Source organism: Mixophyes fleayi, chromosome 3 (assembly GCF_038048845.1).
Source record: "Mixophyes fleayi isolate aMixFle1 chromosome 3, aMixFle1.hap1, whole genome shotgun sequence".
Classification (NCBI taxonomy): domain Eukaryota; kingdom Metazoa; phylum Chordata; class Amphibia; order Anura; family Limnodynastidae; genus Mixophyes; species Mixophyes fleayi.
The window spans coordinates 56,480,035-56,492,136 of NC_134404.1; the positions used below are offsets into that span (position 1 = coordinate 56,480,035).

Below are 12,102 nucleotides of genomic sequence, written 5' to 3' on the forward strand. Positions count from 1 at the left end.
GGCGTGACGTCATCAGCGCTGATTGGCTCGTGTCGGCGCCAATCTTTTAAATGGCCGGGCGCGAGCCGCGATTGGCTCGCGCATCTGGCCGCTGATTGGCCAGCGGGGAAAGATGAGCCCTGATTGGCTCATCCTTCCTCCGCGCACGGGACCTGCAAAGAAGAAGGATGTATACTCACCGCTGGATCGCTGGACCGGTAAGTAAGATTTCTCTTCTTTCTTCACCCTGGGCACCGGAGCTGGGAACCTCTTCTGTCCCTCCAGGGACACGGCGATGGCGGGCATCTTCACCCGCTTCTTGGGCACAGGATCAGGAGGCATCTCGGCGGGCACCATCTCCACAAACGCGCCATGTTAAAAAAAAAAATTGAATAGCTTTTAACGCGGCTGCCTCTCGCACACCCTATAGTTTCAATAGACCTTCTACTGGAGCGCAAGAGGACCGTTTCATGGAAAAAAAACTGAGCATTAAAAATGGAATTGAATCGCTGGTAAAGTTAACCCGCTTGAAAATGATAAAAAAAAACAGCGTTTCTGGAGACCTAGAACCCCCCCCCTGAGTGCGCCACTGATGGTGAAGAACAATTGCTAATAAACACAAAATGACGATGAACAGCTCTGTTTCTGATGCAGTAACCAGCTTACCTACATAATGGGAGTGTAGAGTTACTGACAGTTTAGTATCTGGCCGCCCTCATAAATTTAAAAGAAAACCTGTATGCACAGGAAACGTTTCAAAATACCAGGTGTGAGTGCCAAGTGACGGCACGGGCATGTTCCATGGCATTCTGCTTCTAGTAATGATCCCACATAGGGATGTGCACAGCTCTGGATAACACCCCATGTGCACCTCAGCGGGGAGCTCCTGGCTGCAGGGGAGAAAGTGTGCCGCCTGGACACGCCCCCTCTCGGGACAAGGCCAGCGCTGATTGGTGGAGCAGGAGAGCAATAAGCTGAATGTTACAGGAGTGTGCAGCAGACACAGTGTAGCACAGACAGGCAGAGCGCGCTCCCTACCTACATCACCACTCAGCGGACCCAGCTGCCGGGCATAGGAAGCAGCGCTCCCCACCTACCTGCTCCATCACCACTCAGCGGACCCAGCTGCCGGGCATAGGAAGCAGCGCTCCCCACCTACCTGCTCCATCACCACTCAGCGGACCCAGCTGCCGGGCATAGGAAGCAGCGCTCCCCACCTACCTGCTCCATCACCACTCAGCGGACCCAGCTGCCGGGCATAGGAAGCAGCGCTCTCCCAGTCAGCAGCAGCAGCCGCAGGTGCTATGCCCACAGAAATCATGAATGCGGTGAGGATGCAGCCCATGTCCCAGCTGCAGCACCACAGCCCGGTGCTGCCCATCAGGCTGCTCACCAGAGGGCCCGACTACCTGCGCAGGCAGATAGAGACTGGCACACCTCGCACCAGCCTGAGCGCTGTGGAGCGGCTGGCAGCGGACAAGGCCAAGTACGTGAAGAGCCAGCAGGTGGTGAGCGGGGGCAGCAGCACGGGCAGCCAGCGGGGTGCTGGGGGCAGCTCAGCCTCAGACAGCAGCACCGGCAGCAGCTCCAGGGGCAGCAGGAAGAGCCAGCAAGAGGAATCGCCCCTGGCAGCGGTTACCCCCAACCAGATGGGCGCCCCCGTCAGGCGAGGGAGCAGCAAGAGGCTCCTGCGCCCGGACTCTCTGGTCATCTACAGGCAGAAGAACCGGGGGGAAGGGGCAGCTGAAGAGGCCAGGACGGGGCTGGTGAGGAGGCTGTTCCTGGGCAGTGTCAAGGAGAAACCCTTCATCTCTCTAGCGCCCCCCGCTGGCGAGAGCCACACTGACAGAACGCAGGAGACCCCGATCAAAGAGCGCCTGGACCCCCGCTCCAGAACCGGCCTGCACCGCTCCCAGTCCGACATCAGCTCCCGGTACTCCCGCTCCTTCTCCGACTTTGACACCTTCTTCAAGTACTGCGGCCTGGAGCCCGAGGTGGTGGAGGAGCTGGGCAGGGAGAGGTTCGTGGCTGCCCCGGAGGACGCCTTAGTGGACGCCGCAGGGCAGCAGCACCGGATCCGCAGTGCCAGCGTGGCCACCTCTGACAGTGGCTTTAGCCGGAGGAGCGGGGAGGGCAGCAACGGGGGGCTCCAGGAGGACGAGCCGCTGAACGGTCAGCTCCCGGGGGTGGGGGGCAGTAACACATCGGTGATAGAACGTAATGCCAGAATCATCAAGTGGCTGTACAGCTGCAAGAGGGCAAAGGAGACACGGGGGGCATCCCCCGACTTACCATGAGCACCCCCACTAAGGGGGGAACCTATGGACCACATGCCCCGATCTGTCAATCCGATCTCTTCCACAGTATTGTGCCAGGTTGACCTTTAAAAGGTTTTGATGAGAAGCCCTGCAGCTGATGGTGACACCCCAATGGAGTCTTAGGCTGCTCTCCAGCTATTGTACATGGCATGCTGGAACTTGTAGTACCACAAGGATTGGGAAGCCACCGCCTGCTTACCTCTGCAGCTATACAACAGGCCTACATGCCAAGGAATGGGAGGGATGGCTCAGTATAGCTGCTGGACAGCAACTGGCTTTACATACTTTTATTGTTGGACATTAAGAAGAAGATTTGCTATATTTTGTCTTTGCCAAGACCTCTGCAGAAGGAATCAGATAGTGCAGAGAGGTAAATGGGACCTTAAACACTGATTTCCTGTGAGTGATACACTGGAACCATTATTATACAACCCAAACACTGGAGCTTGTGAAATAGAAAGATGTGCTGCTCTAGGATTGTTGCATGCAATCCAAGTCTATTTTATCTGTATTGTATTTTTTTCCTATGCAGTGTTTTCTACAAGTTACATATAATCATGTGCATTCTCTGTAGATGCACAATGTCCTGATCATCTGATAACAATAGCTTCAATGTGGTTACATATTCTTTATGAAACTAGTACACAAAATTAATTTGGTTAAGGTATTTTCTGTTATGTACAAGAGCTGCCTTGAAGTCGTTTTCTAGAAATGTCTATGATACCACTAGTGCTACAAGTGAGATTTTTTTGCCTATATTAGCTATTCCGAATGCAACATGTCTTATTCTCAAATCCCAACCAGAAGAGCTGGATATGACTTTGTGTAAACATCCATATTGCTTTGTTTATGGGCCCACACAATAGAGGATATTTTGCAGATAGCCATTGTTTTTTTTCTTTAAGTAAATGTGTTCTTTTTCTACTATTTGTTTAAATCTGACTTTCTTTACATGCAGTATTTCTTCTATGAAAGCAGGAATGTATGTGAGTTGTATGATCTTTATGTTGTACTTGTTACATAGGAGTAATACTGAATATAGTGACTTTTGAGTCTCCACTTGTAGTAATGTCAGCTGACTGTTGTATACCTGATAGGATAAGTAGACTTTGACCCATTCCATCCAGGTGACATTTACTGCTCCAATTCCAAGAAAAGTGGTTAGACGGCTGAAATTATTTTCAGCAACGTCTTGCATTGAATATTTAAATACAAATTTGACATTATTATTGTGAGTTCAGACCATAGTCTTAAGCTGCTACATTCAACCTTCCAATCTCCAAATTCATAATTGTTAAGTAATACCCATATAGTTGGATAGCTAGGAGCTGTGAGGTATAGTTCATTATGTACTAGTGGTTGAGCCTTTAGTTCTTTACTGGAAAGTGGTGTGTAAAAGGAGTTTTTCATGTCACCAATGGTAGTTGGACACAGTGTTAATCTTTTTGGTGTCATGGCAGAATTCAATTTGAAGACAAAGTCCTTAATATATGTTTTAGGCTGGACTGCAGAGGAAACTAGTAATGTAATCTAAAATATATGGCCAAGTCCTGCTATGCAGTAATATAACATTGCTACTGAAACCACCTTGCACAGTCACTGTTGCACTCTAATAATATTTAAATAAAACTTATTTTTTTATAAATATATGTAAAGTCTAGTCCTAGAGCACATATGGTACCGTATTAAGATGCACAGAGCCTAATGTTCTATCACCCTCAAACATGTATAATTCCAGTTTATTCCTCCTAAAACAGATAGGTGCCATTCAGATTATTATGGGTGTCAGAGCAGTTGATTTTTAAACAGTAGAAACAAAGTTGTTTTTTTTGATTGGTGATTGGCGTCTTAAGAACAAAAAAAGCCAGTTATTTATTGATAAAAGTGGGTAGTGTGGAGAAAGGATTAAAGCTGCTTAATTGTTTCATGTTTTAAATGCTAATGTGATCTACTCTGGTGTGACCTGGGGTGACTGTCTCTGTCCCCACTGCCTCAGGCACTGTAAATTAGATGGCCAATCCCACAGACATGTCTGAAAGAGTGGAGCAAGCAATGCTTGACATTCAGGGCTTAATAGCACTTTTTTTGTAGCCACTTAGCACAGCATTAAACTAATCACCTAGTCTATCACTCCCTTCTGGCATAAACTATGCAGAAAACTGTAGCTTGTTTATGGGTGGATTGCTCGCTATACGTGCATTTGATCACATGCTATGCTCTACTTATTGCTAGAGCTTACAATGTGTGAGACGGGGCATTATTTTACAGCTGTTCAGCTTGTAGTCAGGTGACTTTTATGTGACTGTGTGTTTGTACTTGGGATTGTAACATGTATATTCAACAATAGCCTCTTCAGTGCCATCCAGCAGCCAACCACATTCTGCTTATCACAAGCTGATATCATAGTTCAAGTCAGGAGATAGTAATCATTCATCACTTGGGGTATTATTATTGTTAAACTACAACCATCTGCCTTCCTCAGTCATCACAGGGTGACGAGTTACAGTTCATTGACATTTTCCACAACCCATTCGCATTATATACAGATATGGGGGAAAAGCCGGGTCATTTTAAATATACTTTATGTTAAGCATAGTGGTCCGAATTTCAGAAAACACCTTTTATATGAAAAACCTAAGACCCAAGCATTCATAATAATATATCTCATAACTATATTGGTTTTTTTTTCTAGATTAGTTCATTAACAATAAAAAAAAAAAAATCTTCCTGTAAAACATGTTTCTTGTTGAACCCCATTGTACAGGTATGAGGACTGTTAAATTTGTATATTTTAATAATATTGCACCAAGTGAGACAGTCGTGTAACACATAGTTTGACTTATTTCAGGAAACGTGATATGAAGGTATTTAGGCCAGTCTGTACTTGTTATAAAGTATCATTTTTCTTGCAAAAAAAAAATGCATATAGTAGAGTGTTTTAATTTGAGTTAAAGGAAGGGGGTATTTTCACTGCTGATGTGTCTTGTTCACTGCAAAACTGCTTCAGTGTGTTGTGCTGTTACTGGCCAAAGCCCTACAAAGATGCTACAATAACAGTGCCACTGAACTCTGCAGCTACTTACTATCTTTCACTAATGCACTCTCACAATGCATTAATATGCGAACACTTTTCTGTTTCATGCTTGCATACGTGAATAACTTGTGTGTGTGTGTAACTAGAGATCACTGGAAAGTGGCATTTAAGCTATGTATATAAATGTTAATTTTTTTAAAGCTCTCCCTTGCTGCTTTGAGATAAACTTTATCCCAGGGCTGTTATGTGTTAACTTGAGATAATTGCAAGCGTTCTGAAATGACCAAAGTTACTTGTGGCTTCGATTGTGGACTATGCTGTAACTGTAAGCAAAAGTTCAATGTTCAAAATTTTATTGTATAATATGCACAGATGCCAAGGTACTTTTTTTTTTGTATATTTAAAACAAGCTTTGTGCAATATGTTTATGGTTTGTACAGTATATTTTCTTGTAAATATCCGTGTACAGGATTGCATTTCTATGTTATATATCTTTGTGTGCAGATTGCTATATGTGCATAAAATATATCTATATAACAATAAAATTGTTACAATGTTACAGTATTTTTTACATTTGCATCTTGTTTATATTGTTACTCAACAACAAATATGAAAACTGTGCTGTAACCCACAGCAGCCAATCGGATGCTTCCTTTCATTTTCTAGAAAAAATTGAGAGAATTGGTTGATATGGACCCTAGCCTGCCTGTTTGGTAGGGAATTTACAATGTAAGCTCCAATGGCTGCTGAGAATGATAACATATTCTCTGTATAGCGATGCATAATATGACTGGTGCTATATAAATAAACAATAATCATAGTAAAAGTTTAAAACAAAGTAAGCAACAAACAATAATATAACAGAGTAAATAGTGTACATAGTTATTCTGAATGACCAGTAAAGCAAAGTATTTGGACTGTGAACTGCAAGTAAACATATCATCAATCTGTACTGCCAGTATATATTATAACTTTATGGCTGTCACATGTGAACATAATCACTGAAAACTCAGTCTCCTTGCTGTACATCTACAGATTAGGTTCATATCTAGATAGCATGGGTATTTATGACAGGTAAGAATTTCTGTCATAAAACGTATGGCGGCATTTATGAAAACTGTTCCACTGGTAATAACAACCAATAAGATTCTGATTTTTTATTTATTTTTTTCAAATAGAATTTCCAAATGTAAAGTAAACAGTTTATTTATTATAAATCGGGCAGTCATCAGTAAACAGAGCCTTGTCTGCCCTAACCCTCATAACCATGTTTGGGCTAGTATGCTAAATTGTCCATTCTGCTGAATACAATAATACAGAGCTCATTCTGGTGGCAAGTGTACAAAGCAGACCCCAATATGGTGAATAGTATATAAAGCAGACCTCCAGGTGGCCAGAATACAGGAGTCTTTCGGTCACTGGTTGTTAGGTTACTATAAACCTCCAGTCTCTGATGGCCAATCTATAGCAGTACTTTAATCTCAATTTCCTATGATGTACTCACCATCTGTCCCCCCAATCTACCAGTTGCATGTTACTGGGGGGATGAACCACTAGGAGCTATCTTACTGGCAACTACAAGTGCTGATTAGCTACTATTCATCATCATCACCATTTATTTATATAGCGCCACTAATTCCGCAGCGCTGTACAGAGAACTCACTGACATCAGTCCCTGCCCCATTGGAGCTTTCTATTGTCAGATATAGTGTCCTGTCTAACACTATGAACAAATCAGAGCATTGAAGCTGTATGTAACATCTCCGTGCCTAGCCTGGCAGGAAATGCTGCAACTTGTAGTTCCACAACAGTGGATCAGCATAGTCTGAACACGTGTAGATTTATTTCTTAATAGGACAAGTAGGCTTTCCAGTTAAAGTGCACACAGTTTGGTTTTCAGTTTCTTTGCAGCCCACGTTGCTTGCAGATTGTGGGCCATTCTCATTGACACCAGTACCTGAAAGCCAGCACTCGCTTTGAGGGATTTAGTACTTCAAAGTTTGTTAAGGAATTTACAAGGACAACTGAGATTTTTATATTTAGAATCATTAGTGCAGTATGGACATAGCTACATTTGTTGCACACACAAAGTTGTTTGTCTCTCTTCTGGACACCCAGAGTTTTACAAGGGTCAAGTGTCATGATTGCCATAGCAATATTCAGACTGCTGGGAGACAGTAAGACTGTAATAATTCACACTGATTACGGGAAGAAATGGTTAGAGAAAAAATAAAATATAAAGAATATCAAAAGCAAAAAAACACTGACATCAGGTAGATAAACAAGTTGAATTTTACGTATTTTTTTTATACCGTATATAAAATAACAAGTTTGTTTGTTGGGGAATATCTTCCACAGCTCTCAAGGTACAGCTGCCAAATCTTACATAGTTATTTAGTATCGAAAAAGTAACCTATTAGACCACATAGCGTCCACGTGACCGTCAAATATTGAAAACATCATCTTTAGGTTGTAAACAATTGTTTGACTGCTGGAAGAAAACTTCGAGACAACACAACATAACGACAACGTGACAAAGGAACAAATCATATTTTCTAAATAGCATTTTTGGTTGATGTACCAGATAAGTTGCTTATATATATATATATATATATATATATATATATATATATATATATATATATATATATATATATATATATATATATATATATGAAAACTGCTACACATTACAAATCGGACCCGCACAACGCCAGGACAATTTTTGCCTACCGCCTACCCACAGTGGAGTTTTTTCATGGCTGAACAAATGTTTATAAGAATGCTGCTCACTCGTTAACTTATAACATCAATGTCTCAAAGACTATGGGGTAAATTTATCAAGCTGCAGGTTTCAAAAAAGTGGAGATGTTGCCTATAGCAACCAATCAGATTCTAGCTGTCATTTTGTAGAATGCACTATATAAATGATAACTAGAATCTGATTGGTTGCTATAGGCAACATCTCCACTTTTTCAAGCATGCAGTTTAGTAAATATACCTCTATGATTCTTGGTATTCTCCATATTCATGTAATAGGGCATCTAAATAAATACAGATGTTATCACCAAACATGATTCTGATTAACCTCCTGGCAATATTATTACTAGGTGAATTTCATGTGACTGTTTGTAAGACTAAGGAAAATATGGCTCATTTAACTAGATGTGAGCAATACAACTAGGTAACAATTATTTGCATCATCGAATGGACAAAAATATGCAAATTTTACAAAGAGAACTTTGATGAGCTGGGCCCTCTACCTACCTGCACGGTCATGTCACATACACAGTATTATCTCACTTCACTATTTCTCATTTAAGTGACACTCATAAAACTCTCTCAAAATGTCTTATATCCATATAAGAAAATGAACCACAAATGTTTTCTTTTTAACTTTGTGTTTATTTTGAAACAGGTGTGGGAACAGAAATGAGGAAGGGTGTGGAGGAGAATTGCACAAAGACTAAGTAAACATTATACAATAATATTGATTTGGTAACAGGTCACTTATAAACAGTCTATACCATTCTTTGAGGAACTGAGACATTTGGTAAAGAAATCAATGCAAACTTGTTTAGCTTTTATCTGTCTAGTGCAGATACATAAAAAGCAAATATAAGATTGGTTGCTATGGTTTTATGCTGATTTACGCCTTTGAATAATTGCATTAAATAACCCTTAGGCTGTAGTGTGCTAGTGGATGACACGTAGATCCAGAAACTGACCTGCATTAAGGAAAATGACATCAGTATATTCACCTGAAGGGTAAATCTCACTGTTTCCTTTTTTACTTTAGCTGTAAGCAAAATGCAATTAAGGGACATTTCACTTTTCAAACTAGTTTTTTCCGTTAATTAAAGTAGGTCTAAATATACATATTTATCAGTACCACATAATACCTCTGAGCTTTAGTTTAGAGTATATAGCAATACCTGATATTGTAATTATAATATTGTTCTGTTGCCCGGGGTAACAGACACTGTTATGCAGCCTGATGACTGTCTGGTCCACTCCCTCCCAATTGTAGATTAATTTTGTGCTGCTACATTTATTGCAATTGTAAGCTGTAGGTCACCTAGACAAGCTTATAAAATTATTCAACCATCCTCTTAACTCCCCCCTAGGGTAACCTACTACCAGGCTTTACACAGTGCACACACGACAACTCTCTGAGCCCCTGACCAACATGCGTGGCCGGATCATACAGCCCACTAAGTACTTTTTACCTTTGCTCTTTGACCGACCCAATATGCAATATGTAGCACTTAACCTCATGTATCAAACTCCATTGTCCCGTAGATTGTAAGCTTTATAGGATTGTAATTGTAAAGCGTTATAGGATTTGCCGGTGCTATATAAATAAATGATTATGATACTTGAAAACTTTTAAAATCTCCCCTCTGGGAGATCTCGAAGGAGAAGTTAAGTGGCCAAAGCAAGGGAAGGGGGGATGGTGCAAATCACGCCATTTTGACCCTGCCCCCCAGGGGGTCTGCGAGAACTACACGAACTTCGTCAGTCTCCTGTATATTGCGGGAGTGTAGACAAGTCTGCTGTAGGTAAAGTAGGATTCAAACACTAGCTGCTTCAAGCATGACGCAGGCAGCTTGGTGGTGATGTCATGGAGGACATAATGTTTAGTGCTGCTGTAGTACTTAAAGTCTGAGCCGTCTTGAAGCATGGGCACGCTGGGCGGTTGCCCAGGGGCCTCACAAGCATAGGCAGGGGATCGGTGGCAAAGATCAGCCCGGGGGTCAAGACTCAACTCAGCAGCCTATTTTAAAGGACAAAAAAATGCTGGTGGCCCAGTGACTCAGCCCAAGGTAGCCCACTATGGGACCAGACCAGGGGGCAGATGTTCCCCAGCCCAGCCTGTCCCTGAGCATAGGTGTCCCTTAGGCTTTCCAACATTTCAGTATATTTTTCCAGGAGATTTATTCAGAACTTTCAAACCCTCTTTATTAAAATGCTTAGGTGGACTAATCACAGCAGTTTCAGCCGCTATCTGTACATGCGATTTTGCTGTTCCGAATACATATTTTACCTTGAAAAGTAATTTTCGCAAATGTTTGTGTTGAGCACTTGATTAATGATAAATAATTCATAGTAATTTCGTACTGTGCCATCTCCGTCTGTATGATTTACTAACTGAGCACCATTTTTATGTTGAATATCTTGTTTTTCAACTTCAAGGCACATGTTATATTGTCCAAGCGATTAATCTGTGCTGTACAGCATGTTTTTTCAATGTTGAAACACTGATTTTGTTGGAGGTACCAATAAAAATATAAGCTTAATTTTATTGATAAGTTACATTTATATTTCTGTGAGTGGTTGAGGTAGGGCCTCAGTGCACTGCTTAGCCCGAGGGCCTATAATGCTGTTAAGTCCATACTTGCCTATTTTTGAGATCTCATCCCCGAGGGGAGATCTCCAAACAGCTTCCTGGCGGTGTTGCCACATGAAGCGCATCTTTAGGCCCTGCCCCTCTGCTAAACCATACCAATTTCGTCCAATTAGAGCATGGGGTAGGGCCAGGGTGCCTCGATTAGCTCAGCCCCCACCCACTTTACCAACAAACAGGACAGGATGCAGGAGGTTGCCCTCCCCCCTGGAGTCTGGGAGAGCTCCCAAAAATTCGGAAGTTCTCCCGGACATTCCGGGAGAGTAGGCAACTATGGTTAAGATGGCCCTGCTTACAGTTGTAATGGACGATATGAAATGTACCTCACGTACACATCACTACACTCAGAGCTGTGACTAACTGCAGGCTGCACTTCCCCCTCCATGATATTATTCAAGCTCCTATAAAAGGTAATTCTGGGGGTCACAATCATAAAACAAAAAGACACATGTTTTGGGTAAATATGTGATCTATTACAGATATTATTTTAAGAGATACAGTATGTTATAAGGTGTCCGGTGCAGCCAGTCTGTCCCCTGAGGGGCGGCCAAAACCCTTTTACTGCCCCTTAAAAGCTGCTTCCTGAGACAGCTGCCATACTATAGGCACAACCCTGTTGAAAAATGAAGGCCATGTTCACAAGATCTAGAAGGCAATATAAACCATGTTTGAACAATACAGTAATTCAGCACAGCATAGGAATAACTGTCCTATGCAGAAACAGGTGGTCAGCATACACAGCTTTTTAATAGAAATGGTAATGAATCAATAATGACAGAAAGCCATGTATATATAATGCTCTATTGATCTATTGATCTTGCCATTTGCTTCTCAATAGGAATCAATGATGACTATGCTGTACCGAGTTAGTGCTGCATCACACATTGGTAAATGATGTGGTTCAAAGCTGAAAAAATACCCTTGTGTGATCAGGGTAAAAAAATGCTGTTCATAAAATCTCTAAATAGTTACTGCTCTACTGGCTTAAGAAGAATACATGCAGGACCAAAAATTGGGTTCCGGAATTAGAAAGTGTCTTGTGAAATTTTTGGCGCTTCCTAACTATGAATCACAATCTGTAGTGGAAATGAACATATAGACTATGCAGCACCAAACTGATTCATTCCAGTGTTCTTCTTAGTTCACCGTGTACTCAATGCCAAGAGAAGCTGACTCATGAAGGTGTGTATAGTACAAGGCTGAAAAAAAACCCAGTAATCCACTGCTCCAAGCAATAACAACATGGTTATATTCACAGGATTTCACAAATCTTGCAACCCTGATCCTTTTACTGAATAATAGACTACCGGAAACATGCACGTGATCTGAATATTCTGAAACATTGACATTTCACTACAGGGTAT

General features: G+C 41.9%; 1 protein-coding gene across 1 annotated transcript; it reads left to right on the forward strand.

Annotated features, from left to right (window-relative positions):
- Positions 1–969: 969 nt before the first annotated feature.
- Positions 970–5,882, forward strand: FAM110C (family with sequence similarity 110 member C). Its single transcript, XM_075201520.1, has one exon. The coding sequence runs from the start codon at positions 1,284–1,286 to the stop codon at positions 2,274–2,276; it is 993 nt and encodes a 330-aa protein (XP_075057621.1). The 5' UTR covers positions 970–1,283; the 3' UTR covers positions 2,277–5,882.
- The last annotated feature ends 6,220 nt before the right edge of the window (positions 5,883–12,102 follow it).